This window comes from Microcebus murinus, chromosome 12 (assembly GCF_040939455.1).
Source record: "Microcebus murinus isolate Inina chromosome 12, M.murinus_Inina_mat1.0, whole genome shotgun sequence".
Taxonomy (NCBI): domain Eukaryota; kingdom Metazoa; phylum Chordata; class Mammalia; order Primates; family Cheirogaleidae; genus Microcebus; species Microcebus murinus.
The window spans coordinates 10109012-10133599 of NC_134115.1; the positions used below are offsets into that span (position 1 = coordinate 10109012).

The 24588-nt window shown below is 44.5% G+C and overlaps 1 protein-coding gene across 4 annotated transcripts; it reads right to left on the reverse strand.

Annotated features, from left to right (window-relative positions):
• Positions 1–3304: 3304 nt before the first annotated feature.
• Positions 3305–24588, reverse strand: LOC105855625 (uncharacterized). Of its 4 annotated transcripts, XM_076008521.1 has the most exons (7): positions 24501–24583; positions 23371–23505; positions 11629–11747; positions 11291–11417; positions 9821–9912; positions 8162–8666; positions 3305–4622 (listed from the first exon to the last, which is right to left on the reverse strand). In XM_076008521.1, the coding sequence occupies exons 5-7, from the start codon at positions 9884–9886 to the stop codon at positions 4393–4395; spliced, it is 801 nt and encodes a 266-aa protein (XP_075864636.1). In that variant the 5' UTR covers positions 9887–9912; positions 11291–11417; positions 11629–11747; positions 23371–23505; positions 24501–24583; the 3' UTR covers positions 3305–4392. The 4 variants fall into 4 exon arrangements, with proteins under 4 accessions (XP_075864636.1, XP_075864637.1, XP_012592142.2 ...); XM_076008522.1 differs by lacking the exon at positions 11291–11417; XM_012736688.3 differs by lacking the exons at positions 11291–11417; positions 11629–11747.

A 24588-nucleotide genomic window follows, 5' to 3' on the forward strand; every position in this document is an offset into this window, starting at 1 on the left:
AATCTCCAGTGAATAAGCTCTAATGAAATAATTCAGGCAAAGATCATGGTATAGGTTATCTGTCACTATGTAAGAAAGGACCCTAAAATGTAGCCGCTTAATACAACAAGCATGTATTTTTTCCCAGTGTCTGTGGGTGAAGAATCCAGGTGCGGCTTAGCCAGGTGCTCAGCGTCCCTCAAGGCCACAGTCACAGTGTCAGCTGGGGCCGAGTCGTCACAAGGCTTGACTGGGGGAGGGTTTGCTTCCAAGCTCCCTCACGTGGCTGTGGGCAGACCTCAGGTCCCTGCTGGCTGCCACGGAAACAGTTATACTTGCCACGTGGGCCTCTCCTAGAGCACCTGGCAAGATGGCAGCTGGCTTTCCTAAGAGCTAGCGAGCGAGTGAGAGAGCAGGAGAGGATGCCCAAGACAGCAGCCACAGGATTCCGGTGACTTAGTCTTGAATTGCTATCCCATTACCTCTGCTGCATCTTACTCTTAAAAGTCTCGAGTCCAGGCTAAACTCAGGGAAGGGAATTTTACAAGGGTGTAAATACCAGGAGGTGGGGATCACTCTGAACTCTTAGAGGCTGCTGTGAATGGTGATCATATAAATTGGGTCATTCTTGTCATACCCAACTAAACCAGAGTGGAGGGGCTGAAGGAGAAAGCCCTCAAGGCACAGAACTGGTTCCCAGAATGTAATTCTCTGCAGGCCTGGCTGCTGAAGCTGCTTGCTGTAACCAGAAACCTGTTTTATCTAACAGCTGCTGAAGCGAACTGCTGGGCTCTCAGACTAGTTTTACTTGCCAGGGTCCCTCACCAGTCAGAGCTGGTCAGCTCCTCAAAACCTTACCAGTGCCAAAAAACTTTCTTTCAGAACAGTACTTCCCAGTTCTCCTTTTTCTAAAACCGCCAACCTTCTCTTTGTTCTTCGGACATACTGAAGACCATCTGTTCCATGTGCATGCCCTGAATTGCAATTCTTGTTTCCCAAAGAAAATATTTTAGATTTAGAAATGCGTCTCTATATTTTATTTGCCTTGGACACTACCATAGTCATCAATGGATGGAAGCCACTAGATGAAAAGTCGATGGGGGACTTTATATAACAGAGGCGTCATTCTGTTACCACTTACTTGAAACTTAAAAGAGGGACAACCAGACATTATTTGCCTTCTGCTGTGAAGCAATCTAAAGCAGCGGTCCCCATCCTTTTTGGCACCAGTGACCAGTTTCATGGGAGACAATTTTTCCAGATGAGGGGGGAGGGGTGGAGGTGGAGCTCTGTGGCCTTGTTCCTAACAGGCCACGGACCAGTACCAGTCCTCAGCCTAGGGGCTGGGGACTGCAGACCTTGTTAGGAACCGACCTTTTACAGCCCCACCGGACAGAAAAGCAGAGACATCCAGGATGTAATTACACAAGAGGAGGTTTATTTTCTGGCTAGCCAGGGTCCAAGCCCCAGAGCACCAATGCAGTGGTCACTCTTGCAGGCAAGGACCCCGACTGGGGTTGCAGCGTGCCTTTTATTCCTATGGTGCATACGCTATGTAGTGGCTGATCACGCGTGGATCATGCATTGACCTTTAACATGATTGGTTGGCTGGCAGCCCCACTATACAGGGGTCCGAACAATGCAAAGTTGGCGCAATCAAGCAAGCAAGCAACGGTTTCCATGGCAAGCAAGCAACAGTTTCCAGAAGCCGGATGTTAGTTCCGGCTTCACTGGGGTGTGGGCCTTGCAGGTGTGCAATATCTCGACCCCGGCTTCACTGGGGTGTGGGCCTTGCAGGTATGCAATGTCTCGACCCTTTACAACCTAAAGTACACAGCACCACCTAATGAAATAGTCTTTCCATTAAGCAGTGAACCTGAATCTAATCAAGCCTTAGCAAACATCCAATTTACAAGAAATAAATTTGTAGATTTCTTTCTCTTTTGAGACAGGGGTCTGGCAGCTGGTATTGAACTCAAGCAATCCTCCCGCCTCTGCTGCCTAAATATTAGGATTACAGGTATGCGCCACTGCACCTGGCTCCTATAGATATATTTCTAACTAAATCTATATGATAGAAGAATAAGTTACAAGCACCATAAGGATACAAATCTAGAAGGTGGGACCTTCTACAGGACAAAGGACTTATTTCTTTAGTAGGTCAATTGCATTACAAAAATGAGGAGTTGGTCTAGACTCAAAAAACCTTAAGAGAACTAACAACAAAATACAATCTTTAGATATTGCTTGGATTCTGATTTAAACAAGCCAACTAGAAAAAGACAGTTTTGAGACAATACAGTTTTGAGACAGTTTTGTATCCATATTTTGAATATGGATACAAAGATGGTATCACGTGGTAGGGTGTGGTGGTTCATGCCTGTAATCCTAGCACTCTGGGAGGCTGAAGCAGGAGGATAGCTTGAGGCCAGGAGTTGGAGGTTGCAGTGAGGAAATAGAATCAAGGAATTATTGTTAATTTTTCTTGGTAAAGGATGTTATTGTGGTTATTAAAAACAGTCCATATTTTTCTAAGATGCACACCAAAGTGACATTTTAGACATGCGGCCTAAGATTTGCTTTAAAATCCTTCAGCAGAAACAGCAAACACAACAAAAGGAATAGATGAAATAAATGTGGTAAGATCTTAATAACTATTGAATCTAGATGATGGGTATGTGCCAGTTCATTATACAATTCTATTTATTTTTATAAATGTTTAAGCATTTTCATAATAAAAATGGGAAGAAAAGATATCATGACTAGGCTGGGTGCGGTGGCTCACGCCTGTAATCCTAGCACTCTGGGAGGCTGAGGCAGGAGGATCTCTTGAGCTCAGGAGTTCCAGAACAGCCTGAGTAAGAGCAAGATCCCATTGCTACTAAAGTTAGAAAAATTAGCCAAGTGTCATGGTGTGTGCCTACAGTCCCAGCTACTTGGGAAGCTGAGGCAGGAGGATTGCTTGAGCCCAGGAGTCTGAGGTTGCTGTGAGTTATGATTACACCAATGAACTCTACCCATGGTGACAGAGTAAACTCTGTCTCAAAAACAAAACAAAACAAAACAAAATCTGATTTTGAAAAATAATGCAAATAATGGAAATGACCAAATAATTTCACTTATATAGAGGCAAATTTTCTAAATAAAATATTAGGAAATAGAATCCAGAAATATATTTTAATATCTACACAATTATACACACATATTATTAACAGTTTAATTGCTTATGATTATTTCTTGCTTGCATTCCTCTGAGTTCTTGCTAAAGTACATACTTTACTAGAATTTTAGTAAATGATTGTGAATAGTAAACAATTCGGAGCACTTATGTATTTTTAAATGTATTTATTTCACCTCTACTCTCTAAAGAGAATTTGGCTAATTACAGAATTCCAAATGGACAGTTGTTTTCCCTTAGCATTTTGCATATACAATACCATCACCTTCTGACAGCTCTTGTTCATGAGAGTTATGCTGTCAATTTGTCATTTCTTTGTATGTAATCCATCTCTTTTTTGTAGATTATATTTTCCTTTTTTGTTTAATGTTTTACAGTTCTGCTACAGTGTTTCTAGAGATTTATCTTTACTATCTTGTTAGTAACTCAATGAGATTTTTCACTTCAAGCTTTTGTGTTTCTTCACTTCTGGAAAATTTGCAGTCATTTTATTTTCAAACATCACATCTTTTTCATTCTGCTTATTTTCTTCTGCAAATTCCATTGGATATATTTCTCAGCTTCTTACTCTACCCTCCATTACGTTTCCTTCTCTATCTTACCATGCTTCGATCTAGAAGCTTTTCAGTGCTATTTTCCACCTCATGAGTCCTCTCTATTCAAAAATATCCAGTGTAGCGTTGGGATAATTTATTGAGGGTTGTTATTATTTTCAGTGACTATATTTCTTACTTCCAAGATTTCTAATTTGTTCCTTTCCAAATCTTGTTCTTGTTTAATGGATGTTACTTCCTTCCTTTGTCTTTGAGCAGTTAATTTATTATTTTAAAGTTCTCAGATTGATCTCTATATCCACAGGTGTTAATTCTTTCATTTGCTGAATTTATGAAATATTTTTATCATGATGGACTCCCTATGTGCTTAAAATTTCTTAAAGAGCCATTCTTGCTTCGGAGTTCTCTTTCATATGGACTCTTTCTTTTCATATGATCTATATTTGCTTCAGCTCTGGTCCAGATGGGTCTCATAGGTCCAAACCAGTCTTACATTTATTAGCAGATTAACTTGGATCTTTTATTCCATATTAATGATTTAATTTTGGACCTTGCACGTGTGTTGTATAGACTCAGTTCAGATATTCTATTGGGTACTCAGCTTCTTTACTTTTTATGTGTAGATTGAATGCTCTCAAAAGCAAAAATATACATGTAAAATATTTTAATAAACTACATATCTCATTTAAGAGAACTAGTTCCTTCTTTTTGACAAATAATTTTAGGATAAACAACCAATGATTTACGAATTACAGGGGGGAAAATGATCCCAGGCGTATTCTGGCTCTCTACAAATCTCTTCTCAGTGTCGTATTTTATGTCTAGCAACGAAGGCCTCCTAGTGTGCTTCCACTTTGCAAGACCTTTAAAGTATCTCCATTCCAGATCCTTTAGATCCAAGAATTGTTTTTCTGAAAAGAATCATATATTCAAAGAATCACATTGTGTTATTATTCAACCTCCCGTTACACAGAGATGCTTCATGGACAGAATAAACTTCTGATGAACTTGAATCTCCTTCTCTTTCTGGCAAAAAGCTGTTTTTAAAGCTTTATAAACAAAGGGAGACCCTATGATGTTACCTGAAGCCCTCTCCTAAATAGGAAAGTGGGTGGGTCTGGCAGACTGGGCTTGAGTGGACCCTGCAGGGCCTCGGCAGGTAGGTGGAGCGCCTCACTCTGCGCTTGGATACTAACAGCATGTGCAAATGGAGAGCCCTGCAGGGCACTGAGCCGCACGGGGAGGACAGAAGGACCCTAATAAGTGGTTAAAATAACAAGGAAGATTGACCAGAAGTATATAGATTGTTTTAGTGTCATTTGCTTCAAGATGCTAATGTAAGCCCTGAGTATAAAAGGGCAGTATCTCAGGTAGAATTTGGCTGTTTCCCATACTCTTTCAGGGCCTACCAGCTTGGAGTGTCATTAGTAGTTTCAATCCCTTCAAGGAACCATTGAGCCAAGGAGAACCAACCCAAGATAAATTGCATGTTCCCCCACTCAGCAGACATCCCCTTTTCCCTTCCCTTCAGCTCCTTTCATGACTAAATACACTGTAAAGCTAAAAACAACAACAGAAGCAAGGCTGAGGCAGTGGCTTGAGTGTAAAACCAGGGACTACAGAGCCAAGATCAGTATAAAGAGCATAGGAGAATAACAGGTACAGCGGATAAGCAGAGGGCTGGTCTATTTCTGGTAGGTGACTGTACCATCCTTCTTGGGTGGTGACATTTCAGTAGGTTGCCTGTGACATTTCAGGGGTTGAGCAGGCACTGCCGCTGCCCTAGTCAGCCTCCCTGGGTCTGCCTGGTAGGGAGTCTTTATATATATCCTCTTCTGCCTACCTCTGCTACAGCGAGGGCTCACTAAGAACTCAATTTGCCAGCTTTCCTTGCAGGAAGGAGTGATGATTGGACACAATTCTGGCCAACAAAGTGTAGGAAGAAGTCATCTGAAAAGGGGTGTTCTGGAAAACCATTTCTTCACTATTAAAAGTGGACAGAAATACCAATGTGGCCCTCTGTCCTATCCCACCTCTTCCTGCCTGGAATGTGGCCATAGCGCCTACAGATGAAGGAGATGTCTGTTAGACATGAAGATAAAAGCCACACACAAAACGATGGTGGAGACTGGGTCCTGGGAGACGTCAGAAAGCATTGTTGCACAGAGAGTAAAGCCATGGTCATCAGAAACTGGGGAGGAGAGAGAGGCGGGGAGGACAGGCAGAGGTGGGTCCATGGGTACAAAGGTGCAACTAGATAGGAGGAGTAAGTTCTGGTGTTCCACTGCACAGTAGGGTGAGGATGATTAACAACAGGATATGGTATATTATAAAATAGCTAGAAGGGCAGCTTTTGAAGATCCTCACCACAAAGAAATGATAAGCACATAAGGTGATAGTTCTGCTAAATATCCTGATTTGAACATTGGACAACATAGATATATACGGAAACATCAAATTGTACCCCACAAATATGTACAATCACAAGGGGGCCATTAAATAAACGAATAAAAAGCATTTTTCCAGCCCTTGTCTTCCTACCTTCAGAATTTTAAATATGTAAGAAAAACAACCCCTATTTGGTTTCTCTGTTATTTTTGGTAAAACACACTCCTAACCTACATGATTGTACAGGATTTAGCCTGAGCAAGAGAGGCTCATAGGATAGGAGAAGAGCAAAATGGCAACACCCCCTCTTTTTTCCTCCCCCAAGGCTTGGTGTTAGTAGGGATATGTCCTGTAGTATTCTTTGGCATACAAGGAATCCTAGAGTTCTTCTGGACTGAGTAGAAGATGAATTGTTGCAATATCAATTAAATCTAAGGAATCACTGAATATCCTACATATGGATGCCTGTCCCAGAAATTGCCCTGTAGAATCTCAGGAAATGAGGGTCATGTAGGCAGAGAAGAGACTCCAATTCAGAGTTGGGGAGGCCACGCGAGAGACCCCCCCGAAGTTAGGTAGACAGCAGGTAACACAGGCATTAGGAAGAAAGGACAACTCACCCCTATCGGAAGCAAAGTCATAAATGTTCAAGATCCTATGCAACATCCAGAATTCTTCTTCAATAGGTTTTTGACTAGTTCTTCTTCTTCTTTTTTTTTTTTTGAGACAGAGTCTCACTTGTTGCCCAGGCTAGAGTGAGTGCCGTGGCGTCAGCCTGGCTCACAGCAACCTCAAACTCCTGGGCTCAGTGATCCTACTGCCTCAGCCTCCCGAGTAGCTGGGACTACAGGCATGTGCCACCATGCCCGGCTAATTTTTTGTATATATATTTTTAGTTGGTCAATTAATTTATTTCTATTTTTGGTAGAGACAGGGTCTCGCTCAGGCTGGTTTCGAACTCCTGACCTTGAGCAATCCGCCCGCCTCGGCCTTCCAAAGTGCTAGGATTACAGGCGTGAGCCACCGCGCCCAGCCTGACTAGTTCTTCTTATTGATTCTCTTGCTTTTCATGCTTTTCCCTCTCTGGTCCCAGATTTTACTCGTATAGTTTGCAGATTACCTAAGCCAGCCCTACAATTGCTCTGATTTCTACCCCTGCCTATTCTCCAAAACACACAAAATACAACTCTATCAAAGTCATATTTGAAACCTGCAGTAAGCGCTGTCAAGATGTCAATGTCAGGAGTTACACCAAAGGCTCTTTCGGTTCTTTGGACCAAATGTGCTCAGAGTAGTCAACCTGTTCCTTTAAATCTGTTCCTTCTGTCTCTCCCACTACCTTCAAGATAAAAATGATGATGTCAACATATTTGCTGTGAAAATGGTCTTATCTTGAATCAAGAACTTACTTCAGAGGGGTGCAAATGTTAATTTAATCTATTTTTATAGCTCCTCAGAATGACAAATATTACCTCCCTTCAATTACATAATATGGAGACCTGAAGTATAAAATATTCCCTTCTCGTTAAAAGTTAGCATCATATATATTATGTATTTAACTTTCCCTGTGTGGCCTCCAGCCTTTTATGGGTCCCTCTCCATTAAAGGATCAGAAATGAGAGTTCCTTCCCATTGGTTGTGGCCTCTGTTGAAAGCCCAGATATAGAAGTAAGGAAAGGATAAAGGGCCATGAACAAAAAGATCTCTAAAAACGTCCCTTAATTGCAGCAAAGCCAAGATAATACTCAGCTAACTTCATGTAACAAGAAACAAAGAGCTGTGGGTGGTTTGGGGTCCAAGTCTAAACGGCCCATTTCATAAAGGAGCGTTTAAGTGATGTATCTAAATAATACACCTTTTCAAGAACGACTCTGGGACTCGAGCCTGGAATTTCATGTTCTCTGTTGTGCACTGTATCGCCACTCCTGCAGCAGCTATGAAGCCCAGAACTGCAAGATTTCCATGGGTCAACATTTGACTATTTCTGCTGTAGAAACTGATGTAAATTTGCCGTAATCTTTCCACTCCCTTTCTCCCACACGGCCTCATCTGTTAAGATTACCTGAGTCAACTAGGAGGTATTTAGGAATTTTGTCTTCAAAGGTGGACTTTTCCGGGGTGACCTTGGGAATGCCTAGCCTGCATAAAACTCTGGTGCTCTGAAGCTTCCTCAGGTTGGCCAACCGGGTCATAGCCTTCGCGTGCTCCTCAAGAATCTCGCGAGGAAAGGTGTGCGCAGGCGCGGGGATTCCGCACTGCCACAGCCTCTGCCGGGACCGGGCGAGCCCTTGCTCCTCTGGCGACTGCGAGCCCGCCAGCAGGGTGCGGTGCAGGAGCGCCGCCATGGCCTCCACCTGCTTCTCCTCCTCCTTTTTCACCGTCTTGCTCGTGAAAACACGCTGGGGATCTTCTCTTACCGTGACAGCGCCCCTGGCAAAGGCCGCGGTGTTCAGGTTTTCAGTAAGCATTTTCTGTGCTTCATCAAGTGTAATACCACATGTTTTTAGGAGATTTGATTTCTTGCTCTTCTTACTGAAATTCTTCACTAATTCATATAATTCTGGCAGCTGTGGGGGAAAAAGTGGGAAGTCATGAGATCGATGAACATGTAATAGGCTGGCGGACCCTGAAACAAGGAAGATAACAAACAACCACAAAAACAGAAGCAGTTCTCTCTGGAAGCTCTCTGCCTGACTAAACCAACTCAACAGTGGCCCCGTGGAAAAGACACCAGAAGGTCAAATCTCAGATTCTTTTCCCGAAAGACGTATTATTTAAACACGTCTCTTAAACTCCCTGTTATAAAATGAGCCACTTACACTTGGACTCAGAAGTCTTGAAGATCTTTTCAACTCTAAAACTCTATGAGTGACCTTGGAGACAGACAGCTGCCGGAGGTCATGACCTTTGCTTGTTTTGAATAATGCTACATTTCTTTCAGAGCAGAAAGACGGCCAGGTCATCTAGACTTAACACTTCATCCTGGTTCCAGAGAGCTCAGAATGTTCAGGAAGGCAGTGCACAGGAGGCTGTAATAATCGTTATTCACTGGAATACTTTACCAAAGCAAATGGTTGTGTTTGTGGAGTGTTGTTTGGGAATAGTCGTTGGCAGAAAAACAATAAATTATTTCTCAGAGTATCTTTTCCTGTCTAAAATCCTATATTGAAGGAATAAAGTCTTGTTTTCTAGAGCATCCTGCCTACAGAGCCCATCATTCCTAAAGAGGCTTCTGGGGCCATTAAACTGGAAGGCTCAAGTTACAGTCAAAATCTGGGTCACTTAACTCAGTGCTGAGTTTCCTTTCCTTTATTTATTTATTTGTTTTGAGATGGGGCACCCCTGAGTTCCCAGGCTGGTCTCAAATTCCTGGGCTTAAATGATCCTCCCAAATAGCTGGGACTATAAGTGTGAGCCACCACGCCTGGCTCAGGGGTTCCTTCTAATCCTAGTTGGTTCTACTGCAAGGGCAACAAATAGAAAGTGAACAAAGGTTGGCAAATAGCTCTTTAAAACCCATACTACTATCGAGAAAACGGCTCAGCACTCGCGCTCACCTGACCTGGGAAGAGCTCTGTTTTGCCCAACAAAAAATGCTAAGTCACTGAAAGTGGAATGTTGGTGCTCGCTGTAGCCCCCAGGTGTGTATTCAATAGCTTGAATTTCTACAGTTCTTGAATATAAAGTTTCCTGCATGCATTATGAACCTGTAAGCACATACCGAGCATCGGGGCAACGCTGACTCAGTGCTGTCTCCAGCCAGGCTGGCATCTCTCAGTGGGAACATTGTGCTGGGGTTTTATTCTCTAACTCCTACAAAAACAGCATAGGCAAAAACAAAAATCAAGGATCAAAATTCAGATAAAATACAAAGGGAGAGGATTAACACTTTTTAAATCTTCAAACGTTGTGAGTGGGACACTCTTAAGATTTTATATCATTTAAATTTTTCTTTTGTTTTTCTCTTTAGTCTAGGTCTGCCAAATTTATCATGTTTCAACCAAACATTTTCTCTGAAACATCCCAAATTCTTTGTAACATGTATATTCAGGTTTAATACTAGTTCCATGAACCTTATACGAATTGTTTTTTATTTTTGGCTTACATATTTTGATTAATTTTCAATTCATCTGAGGAAAAACTCATGTACTTCCTTATGCAGAAAAAGTGTTTTTTATTCAGGAGAAAAAGGCTCATATGTAATGATAATAATAAAAATAATGAGCATTTTGAAGTAATGTGCTTTGTGCCAGATACTCTACTAGGCATTTTGCAGATAGAGTTCATTTAAACCCTTTGTGAAGGATTAAAAATGGCCATGGAATCTTCACAATTTTTCTCATTAATAAGTAAGTGGCAGTTAGGTCCCCTCCCACACTTGACTCTGGGCTGGCCTTATGCTTGGCTTTGACCAATAGCTGTGACATCATGTCAGTGACGTCCTGTGAGGCCTTCAGAAGCTTTGTAGCTTTACTTCATTCACACCCTTGGGAGCCTGGGCCACCACGAGGAGAGGTCTGAGGCCCCTTCTGGAGAGACCATGTGAGGTCAGCAGCCAGCACCAGCCACTAGACCTGTACGCGAAGCCATCTGGGTCCACCGGCCCCAGGTCTCGGTGACTACAGCTACACGAGTGACCCCAGCTGATCCCAAATGGAGAAGAACCACCTCCCAGCTGAGCCAGCCAACTCTAAAGTGATGATAAATAATGAATTACTGTTGTTTTAAGCCACTAAGTTTTCAGTGGATTGTTATATAGCAATGAATACAGATAAACCCCATGACACTTTGCATTCTTGGTTTAACTTATCCAGTGAGACCTTTATTGGTAAGTAAAGGAGTGTGTGGAGGGAAAATGTATTCCTGAGCACCACTGTGTCCTGACTGGCTGCTGCAGCCACTGACATGAGTGTCTGAGATGAAACACTCATTTGGTGTTTGGGATGAAGCAAAAACAATTACATTCCTCCCTCATTCCAAAGTAGAAAAACCCATTCTAGGTTTGTGTGTGTGTGTGTGTGTGTGTGTGTATATATATATATAGGCATTGTCTGTGATAGTCACTACTGACATTACTATATCAATGTATGGGGCAAAAAAAGGAATACAGTGCAGCATGCCCACCACAGACCTGTCTGTTCCTAGCCAGCAAACATGACTTGATTCCTGCAAGATTAAATATTTCTCTAACCTGCTTCATCTAAAACCTCTCAGTGTCCTCGAGCCAGCCACCGCTGCTACCTTTCAGCAGTGCTGTCCACCACGGAAGGCTGCCTTCTCCCATCACCCTGGGACAAGAAATCTTCTCACTTCTCCTCCTGGCAGAAGAGGGCGCGATTTAACCCCACACACACACACACACACACACACACACACACACACACACACACACACACACACACACACACACACACACACAGGACTTCAGTCAGCAGTGCCAACTCGGGCAGATGCCGTCCAACTTCAGCAGTCAATCCTGCCGCTCTCCACACACGTGTTCAAAGCAACATTTAGGAACCGTGGGCTCACCCCGGTATTGCAGTGGCGTTGACGGCGGGCACGGGGCACAGAGGGGTTTAGGCTCCTGCGGCTCCTCTGAGCTGCAGCTGGGGCCGTCTCCCTCTCACTGAAGTGTAGGATTCAGAATGCTGAAACAGATCATTCGCCAAAGATGCTTTCCCACACTTTAACGTTGACTTCACCTCATCCTTTTAACCTCAGGCTTTTTGCCCGAGCCAAGCCAATGCCCACACCTCAGCCGCCCTTCCGTCCGGCCTTTCCCGGAGAGCGTTCCTGGGGAAGTCGCGGGAACAGCGACGCCCTGTTGCGAGCCAGCCCCCAGCGCAGCTCTTGCTGGGGCTCCTGAGCACTCTACTCACCAGTCGCTGCCCTACAACTTCCCACAGTGAATTCTGCTGCTGCCGAGAAGAGCGAGGGCCCCTCACACGAGCTCCCGGGGGTGGGGCCCTCTTCTCCACTCGCGCCCACAGCCAACTCCCCCCTTCCCTCCAGTCCCGGAGGAAAAGCTCTCTCGGCTCATCTCCTGTCAGTTTCCTCTCCCCCGCGGGCGTGTGCTTCATCCTCCTCGTGACTGCTGTGGACTATCTCCCCCGCCATTGTCCCCCCCCCCTTCAACAAGGACTCTTTTTCTTCCTTCCTGCTGCTCTATCACTCTCTCTTATCTCCAATCTCATGTTTCCCCAATGGCGTATTCTCCTCTTTACAAACGTGCAAAGTCTCTTCCATCTGGGGGAAAAATACAACTTCTCAACTCTCCTCCTGCCACCAATTATGGACCTGTGTCTCTTCTTTACCTGAGTACTTGCTATTTTTATATTCTCATCATTTAATCTTCTGTATAATTACATTTAGCTTCCACCCTAGCTGATGCACTAAAATTGATTTTCTTTTTTTTTTCGTTTTGAGGTAAGGTCTCGCCCTGTTGCTTCAGCTAGAGTGCAGTGGTGTAGCCATAGCTCACTGAAACCTCCTGGGCTGGAGATCCTCTTGCCTCAGCTTCCTGAGTGGCTGAGACTACAGACATGCGCCACCATGTTCGGCTGATTTTTCTGTTTTTTGTAGAGACAGAGTCTCGCTCTTGCTCAGGCTAGTCTCAACCCACTGATCTCATGCAACTCCTGACCTCAAGAAATCCTCCCGCCTTGGCCTCCCAAAGTGCTAGAATTACAGGCATTAGCCATCACACCCAGCCTTAAAATTGAATTCTTGAAGGTAATAGTGACTTGTTAACCATCAATTCTATTAAGAGTGTAGTTTTTATAGTCCTAATTTTTCTCCATGTCAACTATTAACTATCCACTCATTTTAAAAAAGTTCAATAGATTTAAGGGGTATAGGTATTTTGTGTTACATGCATGTATTGTATCATGTTAAAGTCAGGGTTTTTAGTGTACCCGTCACCAGAATAATGTACATTGTAACCAATAGACACATTTTTATTCCTCACCCTCCTCCCATCCTCCCCCTTCTTAGTTTTCAACATCTATTCCATCACCTTGTGACCATATATACCCCTCATTTAGTTGTCACTTATAAGTGAGAACATGTGGTATTTGTTTTTCCATTCCTGAGATGCTTCACTTAGGATAATGGTCTTTAGCTCCATCTAAGTTGCTGCAAATGGCATTATTTCATTCCTTTTTATAGCTGAGTGGTATTCTGTGGTATAGGTATACCACATTTTCTTTATCCACTCATCAGTCGACAGGTACTTAGGTTGATTCCATATCTTTGCAATTGCGACTTGTGCTGCAATAAACATTTGGGTACAGGTGCCTTTTTTGTAAAATGACTTATTTTCCTTTGGGTAGATACCCAGTAGTGGGATTGCTAGATCAAATGGTGGGTCTACTTTTAGTTCTTTGAGGATTCTCCATGCTGTTGTCCATAGATGTTGTACTAGTTTACATTCCCACCAACAGTGTATAAGTGTTCCCTTTTCACTGCATCCATGCCAACATCTATGGTTTTATGACATTCTAATAATGGCCATTCTGACAGGGGTAAGATGGTATCTCATTGTTGTTTTAATTTGCATTTCACCAATGATTGGTGATGTTAAGCATATTTTCATATGCTTGTTAACTATCCTCTTTTGAAAAAAAATCTGTTCATGTCTTTTGCCTAGTTTTTAATGGGGTTATTTGCTTTTTTCTTGCTGATTTGTTTGAGTTTTTTGCAGATTCTGAATATTAGCCTTTTGTCAAATGTATCATTTGTGAATATTTTCTCCCACTTTGTAAGTTATCTATTTACTCTGATGATTATTTCCTTTGCTGTGTAGAAATTTTTTAGTTTAATTAAATTCCATTTATTTATCTATGTTGTTGCTGTATTTGCTTTGGGGGTCTTAGTCATAAATTCTTCACCTAGGCCAAGGTCCAGAAGAGCTTTTTCTATGTTTTCTTCTAGAATTTTTATGGTCTCAAACCTTATATTTAAGTCTTTAAACCATCTTGCATTAATTTTTGTATGTGGTAAGAGATAGGATCCTGTTTAATTCTCCTGCATGTGGCCATACAATTTTCCCTGCACCATTTATTGAACAGGGTGCCCTTTATCCAGTATATATTTTTGTCTGCTTTGTCAAAGATCATTTTGTTGTAGCTATATGGCTTCATTTCAGGATTCTCTATTCTGTTCCATTGGTCTATATGTCTACCTTTGTACTAGTACCATGCTGTTTAGGTTACTATAGTCTTGTAGTATAATTTGAAGTCAGATAATGTGATGTCTCCAGATTTTTTGAGACAGAGTCTTGCTCTGTTGCCTTGGCTGGAGTGCAGTGGTGTCATTGTAGCTCACTGCAACCTCAAACTCCTGGGCTCGAACAATCCTTCAGTCTCAGCCTCCCAAGTACCTGGGACTACAAGTGCATATCACTATGCCTGGCTAATTTTTATATTTTTAGTAGAGACAAGGTCTTACTCTTGCTCAGGCTGGTTTCAAACTCCTGACCTCAAGTGATCCTCCTGCCTTGGCCTCCCAGAGTGCTAGGATTGTGAGCCACATGCCTAGCCCCAGATTTGTTTTTTTGCTTAAGATTGCTTTGGCTATTTGGGCTCTCTTTTGGTTCCACATAAAGTTTAGGATTGCTTTTTCTAGGTCTATGAAACATGATGTTACTTTGGTGGGAATTGTGTTGAACCTATACATCACTTTGGGTAGTATGGACATTTTAAGAATGTTGATTCCTTTTGCTTTTAGGATAAATTATAAACTCCTTGACCAGACTTACAATGGCTATCCACAATCTACTTCTAAACTACAATCTACTTTACCATTATTTAAAAAGCACATATCAGTGCTGCCACAATGCCATAAATGTTCTCTCAATTTCAGCCAGCTAGACCAACTCATTTTTTTTAAACAATCTTCTGTGCTTCCATGCATTCTTGCTTTGAGCCTGTGTTCACTCTGACTCCTCATTTAATCAACCAGAATGTCTTTCCTCTTTTTTTATGCCAATCTAAATAAAAACATAATAGCCAGCCTGAGCAATATAGTGAAACCCCATCTCTACAAAAAACTAAAAAATTAGCTGGGTGTGGTGGTACACACCTGTAGTCCCAACTACTTGGGAGGCCGAGGCAGGAGGATTTCTGGAGCCTAGGAGTTTGAGATTACAGTGAGCTATGATTGCACCATTGCATTCTGGCCTGGGCGACAGAGCAAGATCCTGTCTAAAAAAAAAAGAAAAAGAAAAAAACCATAATAGAACTACAGATGAAATTGAAAGAAACACCATGTTGAATAGCTGTTGTGTCATATAAAAGCAAAACATAAATAATAGGAAATGAAAATAAAAAGAAAAATTAAAAATTATTTAGAGAAAACTCAGTTATGGTCAACTGATTTTCTGACAAGGTTACCAAGACAATTCAGGGGGGGGGGGGACATAATCTTTTCAATAAATAAATAATCGTGGGACAATTGAATATCCACATGTAAAAGAATAAAGCTGGACAGCCTACCTCAATCCTTATATAAAAACTTAAAATGGATTATAAACCTAATGTTAAGAAACCATAAAACTCCTAGAACAAAACATAGGAGTAAGTCTTTGTGACCTTGAGTTAGGCAATGGTTTCTTGGATACAACACTAAAACATAAGCAACAGAAAAAAAAATAAATTGAACTTCATCAAAATTAAATAATTTTGTGCTTTTGTGGAAAAAAAAAAAACCCAAACAATGAAAATACAACCCACGGAATGGGAGAAAATATTTGCAAGTCATTCATACATCTGACAAAGGACTTGTATCCGCAATGTATAAAAAACACAATCAACAATAAAAAGACAATCCAATTGAAATATGGGCAAAAGGAACTTCTAGTTTGGTTTCTGGTCTGGCATGTAAGGAGCTTGGAAATTGCCGCTCTTTCCTAACAACAAATAAAAAGCAGAAAAAAATGAAAATTCAATAACTCTTTTTAGATCTGACAGAGAAGTTGTCCCAGGCGAACTGCTGCCCCTTAAATTGGAGAGACAGACAGGCAAACACAGAGGATCACAGCTTACCAAAGCAGAAATCTCTCCTGGAACCACAGCAGAAACCAATACAAGAATCCCGTCCAGCTTTCAACCAAAAACTACAAGGCATGCAAAAGGGCAAAAAGTAAAGTTTGAAGAGACAGAACAAGCTCTAAAACCATACTTAGATATGACAGGAATGTTGGAACTATCGGATAGTAGCTTTAAAACAACTGATTAATATGCTAAGGAATCTAATGGAAAAAGTAGGCGACATGCAAGAACAAATGGCTGATGTAAGCAGAGAGATAGGAATTATAAGATAGAATCAAAAAGAAACACTAAAAGTCAAAAACACTATAACCGAAATAAGAATGCCATGGATAGGCTCATTAGTAGACTGGACAAGATTGAGGAAGAATCTGAGCTTAAGGATATGTCAATAGAAACTTTCAAGCCTGAAAAGCAAAGAGAAAAATCACTAAAAAAAAAAAAAAAAAAAAATTGAAACAGAATATCCAAAAATATTGGGACAACTACAAAAGATGTAACATGTGCATAATGGAAGTACCAGAAGAGAAGAAAGAGAAAGAAAGAGAAGAAACATTTGAAGCAATGATTACTGAGAATTTCCCCACAATGACTGAGAATTTGTGGGAAACCACAAAAGGCAGAAAGTGTGGAAGACAAAAATAGAAACAAAGAACAAGTATAACAACAACAACAATACAGTAAAAACATGGTATATAGGAATACAACTATATCATAATCACTTTTAATGTCAATGGCCTAAATGTACCAATTAAAAACAGAGATTGTCAGAGTAGATCAAAAAAGAAGACATAACTAAGTACTAAAAGAAACACACTTTCACTCTGGGAGGCTGAGGCGGGAGGATCTCTTGAGCTCCGAAGTTTGAGACCAGCCTGAGCAAGAGCGAATTTCCCAGCAGACAAGGCCAAAAACAGGGCCAAAAACAGGGCGTCATGCAGGAATAAGAAAAGAGACAGAAGACAAAGAGTAGGGTCAAGGGACTCAAGGCTTTCTAGACTGAGAGCCAGACAATAATTTATTACTTGCATTTATTCATCCCAAGAACAAAGGATCATCGTAAATCATACAAACAAACATGTTCTAAAGACATCCCACAGGCAAACAATGTTCTATAGATCTCCGTTACATATCAAAGCTATTTCTAGCCTAAAGCTCAACAAGTACATCCATTTGAGATTGCAGCCAGGCTAGTTTTCCAGCAGGTTGGGCATTCCTCATAGCAGTCCTAGAGCAGTTTTCTGCCCCAGGAGAAAAACTGTTTTCAGTTCCTCCTGCCCTTGGAATATTCTTACCTTTTGGAAAACAGCCACACCTACGCAGACTGTCACATCCGCAGAGGTTCTTATGCCAGCAATATCCCTAGGTCACCCTAACATTTCTAAGCTACCCCAACACCTGTCTTTACTAAAACTAGAAAAATTAGCCTGAGAGAGTATAGTGTAACAGATGACAAAGATGTGTGCTGAAATTGATCTCCAGAGATGTTCAAAAGTGTTACATATAACAGAAAAAAAATGGGAAAAGATATCCAATGATGAGCTCATCATTGAACAAATTGGCAGAAATCACAAAATTATACAGAAATTTTAATAACAGGAAAATTTTAAAATAGTATTTATACTAAACAAAAATAGATTCTAAAAAGGTATCTATAATATAATCCTATTTTATTTTTTAAAAGCATATATGATTCACTTAAAAATGTTAACAGTTCCATCTAGTGGTAGGATTGATTATGGGCAATTTATATTTTCTTCCTTATGGTTCTTTGTGCTTTTATGTATTTTACTATGAGCATTTATTACTTTTGGAATTAAAAAAACACATTTTAAAAATCAGAAAGAAAGAGGCCGGGCGCGGTGGCTCACGCCTGTAATCCTAGCACTCTGGGAGGCCGAGGCGGGCGGATTGCTCAAGTTCAAAGTTCGAAACCAGCCTGAGCAAGAGCGAGACCCTGTCTCTACTATAAATAGAAAGGAATTAATTGGCCAACTAATATATATAGAAAAAATGAGCCTGGCATGGTGGCGCATGCCTGTAGTCCCAGCTACTCGGGAGGCTGAGGCAGGAGGATCACTTGAGCCCAGGAGTTTGAGGTTGCTGTGAGCTGGGCTGACGTCATGGCACTCACTCCAGCCTGGGCAACAAAGTGAGACTCTGTCTCAAAAAAAAAAAAAAAAAAAAAAATCAGAAAGAAAGAAAAAGAAACAGATGACTTTCTACTGTCTGCAGAAATTGCACATTGTGGAAGATTGCTCACCAGCTTTCGCTGAGGAGTTAGTTTAGGGGATGCGTGTAAGGTGTCGGTTGTGGTCCACACAGGGCCCGGCCGTGGCCTGGAGCGGAGCTCCCAGCAAACTGCAGAGCTTGCCTGAGAGGAGCAGGAGTGAATGCAGATGGCACCAATTTCTTTTGGTGACAGAAAAGTGCCAAAAATAGATCATGATGTTGGTTGAACCGACTCCTTAAACTTACTAAAAATCACTGGATAGTATGCTAGAAGGAAAGAAATTTATCTTATGTAAATTATACCTTAATAAAGTTGTTTTTTAAAAAGGAAGCAAAATTTTAAAGTCAAAACAAAAACACTAATCAATCATACTGTGATCCGCCTGAGGGAAACCTGTGTTGCCAGAAGGGCCTGCCTGGCACATATAAACAGGAATCTGGGCCGTTAGGATTTTACAGGACGCAGCCTGCACTGTCCGGGAAAGACGCGCCTGCTCGTGAGTGCAGCAGCCCAGTGCTCTCAGCAGACGCGCCTTGTGGGTAACCCTGGTAGCACAGCATGCGCGTGCGATGCCACTGACCATCGGTAATGGCTATGAGAACTAGCCAACATTTTGTGGACATTTACCGTGTGCTGCATGTGGTTCTAAGACCCTAAAGGCATTATCCTGTTTGATCTACTCAACAACTCTCTGACATGGATATAATTATAATCTCCACTTTACAGGCGAGGAAACTGAGGCACAGAGAGGGGAAGCACCTGACCCATATAACAGAGCTAGTAAGTAGTAAATCTGGGATGAAATCAGTTAGTCTGACTTCAGAACCCACAGCTCTGTATATTTCTCCATAATACATAAATATGATCTGTGTCACTCATGCACGTTTTGGTGCAATTTAATTTGCTTGTCCTTTTTGCAAAGGACACCTCCTCACCTCTGCCTTCCCTTACCAGCCCCTTCATCAGATAAGCCATATAATTAAGCTAATTGTTTGCATGTGCTTATCCAGATGTCCCTGACTTACAGTGGTTTGACTTTTCAACTTTACAATGGTGCGAAAGCGAAATGCATTCAGTAGAAACCGTACTTTGAATTTTGAATTTTGATCTTTTCCCAGGCAGCGCTATGTGGTGTGATGGTCTCCGGTGACGCTGGGCAGCAGCAGTGGCCGCAGCTCCCAAACAAAAGGTGCTCTGCCCTGCAGTAAACTGTGTTCAGTAATTTACAGGAGATATGCAACACCTTTTTATAAAGTGGTCTTTGCATTAGATGATTTTGCCAAACTGTAGGCTAATGTAAGGTAGACCAGGTTAAGCTATGATGTTCAGTAGTTTAGGTGTATTAAATGCTTTTTTTTTGGAGACAGAGTCTCACTCTGTTGGCTGGGCTAGAGTGCCATGGCGTCCGCCTAGCTCACAGCAACCTCAAACTCCTGAGCTCAAGCGATCCTCCTGCCTCAGCCTCCCAAGTAGCTGGGACTACAGGCATGCGCCACCATGCCCAGCTAATTTTTTCTATATTTGATAGAGATGGGGTCATGCTCTTGCTCAGGCTGATCTCAAACTCCTGAGGTCAAACAATCTGCCTGCCTCGGCTTCCCAGAGTGTTAGGATTACAGGCGTGAGCCACCACTCCTGGCCTTTAAATGCATTTTTGACAACGGTATTTTCAACGTATGAGTGAACTATATCCTGTTAACTAAATATTATTTGAGACAATATGATTAATATAGTCCTGATTAATCTGATTAATACATTGGAAAATGCTCAATATTTAAATATGCAAAAGCTGTTAAGTGGAATTTCTGTGAAATATTACAATCTTACATTTGCAAAGTGTGAATTGTGACTAAAACTGTTACATCTGAGAAAAAAAAGTAGCCCAGGGCAGTCTGAAGAATGTGAGGAATGCGAAATTTATCTGCAGAGAGACAGGAGAATGAGGCCTGTCTCATTAACTCGTCACACCTGGGGCTAATTGTTCAAAGGTATTTTGGGTTGTTTTTTTTCTTTCCTTTCCTATAGTTTCTAGACTAGCTGATAAATTACCTAAAATGTTACCATAGTTGCTCAATGTGATCCTCACCCATTATCTGCATGTTCCTGGAATTTATGGTACAAAGAAAAATGTACAGCCAGTCGATGGCTTCTGCTATTTTTACGAATCAATGTAAATTCTTGAGAAACAAGAACCACCCCTTCTCCTTTAACCACTTGGGTACGGCGCTCACCGGCCAAAACCTTGCCCACAGCCGGCGCTCGCAGTCCGCACGGTAGTGTGTGCTGTGCATGGACGACGGACCCGTTTTGCTCCTGTGTGACGAGGAAAGCTTTAACGCACTGAAAGCTTGTTTTACTTTACAGGCAGCTTTACTTGTAAATCAGAATAGGTAACATATACATATATGTTTTTATTACATTATTTATAAATGTTCACAATTTTATTTTGATAAATGAAAAATTAGAAAAGTCATATCACGGCTGTCGGCTAAAGTCGCTGTGCGCGTTCATCTGTGGCTGTGGACTGCAGTGGACGCTGGTCGCTGGTACCGAAGTGGTTGAAACGCCCCTTGTAACTGCTGATAATGGGAGGATATATGCAGGGCGGCTTGAATCTGTGTCTCCAGAGTTGTAGTCCTCAAATTTGGCTCAGATTAACTTTGCACTTATATTTACTCGTTTAGGCCAGCACATCGCTTTTCCCTCAGAAACCCCCACAGTGCCTGTGGCCCACTGGAGAGATCACTGGGTTTCACGTTTTGGGGGTGCTGGTCTCAGTGACAAGACTCTGGGAAGGAGAGAGCCCATAGGGACCTGAGGATCCCCCTGTGGCCGGGCCAGCTTCTTTAAGTCTTTTCTGTCGGCTTTCATTTCTAATCAGTGAGGCGCCATCGAGCCCAACGAGACCACATGCGCCCCGTTTTCCAATTCTCCGGGCTGTCGTTCTTTATCTGGACTCATTAGCTCTTGGCTGGTCTCGCCCCACAGGGCCTGATGGGCTTTCCTGGCTCTTCCATGATTCCTCAGCCTGAGGTCTGTCTGTCTTCCCAGGGGAGCCACTGCCTGCACAGCCGCTGGCACAGAGTAGGCACCCGGCGAGTGCAGGCCTTCCGCTCCAGCTGTCGGGGGTGAGTCCAACCTAACAGGGTTCACTGGGGAATACGGTTTGCTGCTATTGATTGTAACAATCAGAATTGAAAATATGGAGCAATCAGACTTAGCACCTCAGAGAGGGGGGAAAGTCTAGGTTGGCCAGGAGCAGAGCAGCCGGGTGGCTTTTTTACCACCACAACAGCTGATGAAGGTGACAGTGCTGTGTCACAATGGCCTCAGGGACAGACAGTGGGAGGCGCCTCTGACTGCCCCACTGGTGCTGATGGGCGGGGTACAAGCTCACCCATCCTGAGCAGATGTTAGATGCAGAGGCCAGATTGCGTCCCCATGTGTGGGTTTTACACCTGAACACATTCTACTGTTAAGAGCAACCTTTATTACTGAAATTTTCGTAGGAAAAATGAACTTGGTCAGAGTATAAAACTCGCAATCCCACCTTTGAAATCATTGCTTTCAAATGCAATACTGGAAAGCCTGAATTTTCTTGGGTAAGCAACTACCCTATTGTGTTGCTGATTTAATGGAATACTTCTTGCTAAAATAATTAATAGAATTTATTTTTTAGAGCAGTTTTAGGTGGACAGAAAAACTGGTCAGAAAATACCGAGTTCCCGCACGCCCCTCCCCTGCACACAGCTCCCCTTGCTGTGGCGGCTGATGAGCCAACGTAGATCCATGATCACTAACTACAGTCAGTTTCCTCTTGGTGTGCTACATTCTGCGAGTTTTGACAAATGTATACCGGCATATGTCCACATTATAGTCTTGTACAGAACAGTTTTAGTGTCCTAAAAATCCACAACGCTGCAGCTTTTTACTTTCTATAAGCTGCTCTGGGTTACCCCTCCTCCAGCAGAGTTCTGATCGGATCCGCACTGGCTCAAACCCTCAGGGGCTTCCCTGGCCCGGGCGGACAGCCCCACTGGCCGGGGCAGGGTTCTTCATCCCCAGCCCCAAGCCCCAACTCCACCCCGGCCCTTCCCGGCGGTTCCGCCGGGCCGTGGCGCCTGGGCATTCCCCGCATGCGCCCTCGCGCCTCTGCGCCTGTCCGGGTCTCTCCCCACCAGGAGCCGCTCCGCGCCTGCTCCCCACCGCCGCAGCGTGCTCGCAAAGCCCCCAGAGCTGCCCCCGGGGCTTCTCCGTTCCCTCGCGGTTGTCACCCCCCTGCTCTGAGCCTCTCTCATGGTGTCCCTGTGTCTCCTCAGCGTCGCTTCCTGTTTTCCACCTTGTCTAGTTGCTCTTGACTTGTTTTCCCCAGCTGGGCGCCGTGGATGGCGCACACGCTCCGGAGCCGAAGCCCTTCTCGCCAGCCGCTGGGCCGGGTGTTTGGAGCACGCGCGAGCCGAGCGAGGCTGTGAGCACGGCTCCGCCCCCGGCGGCGCGTGAGGATCGAGTGCGCGGCCCAGGAAGGGTCGCTGTGCGTTGCAGCTGTCCAGTCCCCGCCGCCACTGCCGCCCACTAGCACGGCCCGCCCTCACGCCCACGGCCCCTCTTCGCAGAGGCGAGCGCTAGGGGGCAGCGCCCGCCCACTCGTCCTCGCGCGCTCCGAGGCCCGGCGCGAAGCTCACGGCAGGGCCAGCGCACCTTCGGCGCGACGCCCCCAGGCGCGGGGCCCGCCAGAAAGGCAGCCTGCGGCCACAGGGCGGAGCTGCGGGCGGCACAGGGGCATTCTCGGAGCAGGCTCCGCGCCAACCGGCCCTGGCCCTCCTCCCGCCCTGCGGAGGGAACACGGTAACGGGCGTTTTGTCGAGTAGTGTCGCCCGCGGTTCAGAGTCGCTGAGTCGCAGGCGTCGGCAGTGGCGCGGCGGGGCAGCCCGGGTGCGCCAGGACAGCGCGGCGGAGGACGCCAGGCTTACAGAAACGGAAAAGCACTGGTACCTGGTGTGGGCCGGGGAGATCCGCACCTGCCGCAGTTGCTCGGTGGGGGCAGCGCTCGGGCTGCGGGCGGGACCCCAGAAGGAAGCAGCCGCCGGCGGTGGAGACCCAGGAGAGGAGCTGTCAGCGCGCAGCAGGCTGGAGGAGGGACAGATTTCCTTCGTGTTTCCCATGAGTAACTCCAACTGCGCCCCCCATCTCTGCACAATCCTTTCTGCTTCCGTCCTTTGATGCCCGAGAAAAGCCGTGAAGGGAGCGGGCCAATGTGCGGAGTGGGGTGTAGCCAGTCTGGAGACCCTGGCCGGGGTCCCCACCTCAGCCTCGTGTGCCATCCTCAAGGCCACGGTGTGCCTCTGGGTGCTCCCGGAAGCCTGAAATGCCAGGCGGCACACGGGAAGGAAAGATGGGAGATGCAGGGCAGGTAGCAGAAGGGCGGGAGAGGGTGGGGCGGATCAGAAACAGTAAAACTCCATCCAATACAATCGCCACGGAAAGCGGCCTGTGCTTAATGTTGGGGTCCCAACAGTCCCCAGGGAACATCATAAGTTGCATGAGCCATGGCCTCAGGGGTGGCCTTGAGGACTGACAGGCTTGTGGGGACAGGGGACAGGAAGCAGAGCCAGCACCTGGCTGCTGTGGATGACCAGTGCATTCACCTCCACCGTTCACCTGGAGAGAGGACGCTCCCTGCCACTGCCTCCCTCTCCTTTCAGATCCTCGCCTCTGCGAGGCTGTCCCCTCTCAAGGCTGGACAAGGGCGAAGGAGGAGAAAGGACACCGGGTGGGGGCAGCACAAAGCCAGGGCCGAGAGCCCGTGGGCACACGGTCGGCCGGGAGGATGCAGGCACAGAGGGCTGGAGCAGGGCAGGGCTGCCAGTGGTGAAGACGAAGGGAGGAGGGAGACTGCAGGCTCGGTGACAGCTGGGACCCAGCTTCCTGTGACCCTCCTGGAAGGAGATGAAGGAGCCTCCCAACGCTGAGTGGTAGAAATGAACCCCAACACCACCTCGTCTTTCCGTCTCTCTCCCACCACCCGCGTCACCCCACCTCTTGTTGCCAAGCCCAGACTGGCTGAACTTTCACTTTTCTGTGTTCCTACAACACCCCGTGACTACACGCGTGGCCGCACTTACCGTCTGTTCTGTGACTGTGCACGTGGCCATCTCCGTGGTGAGTCTCCACACTGGAGCCCCACGGCCTAGCCCCTACCTGGCATGTGCC

Bases quoted from the DNA above. Each gene is read 5' to 3' on its own strand.
- LOC105855625 (XM_012736690.3), bottom strand. From the start codon at position 9,886: ATGTTCCCACTGAGAGATGCCAGCCTGGCTGGAGACAGCACTGAGTCA. The intron at 8,667-9,820 runs GTATGTGCTTAC...TTTCCCCCACAG, and splicing joins CAGCGTTGCCCCGATGCTCG to CTGCCAGAATTATATGAATT. The intron at 4,623-8,161 runs GTAATCTTAACA...GATTCTTTTCAG, and splicing joins ATACCTCCTAGTTGACTCAG to AAAAACAATTCTTGGATCTA.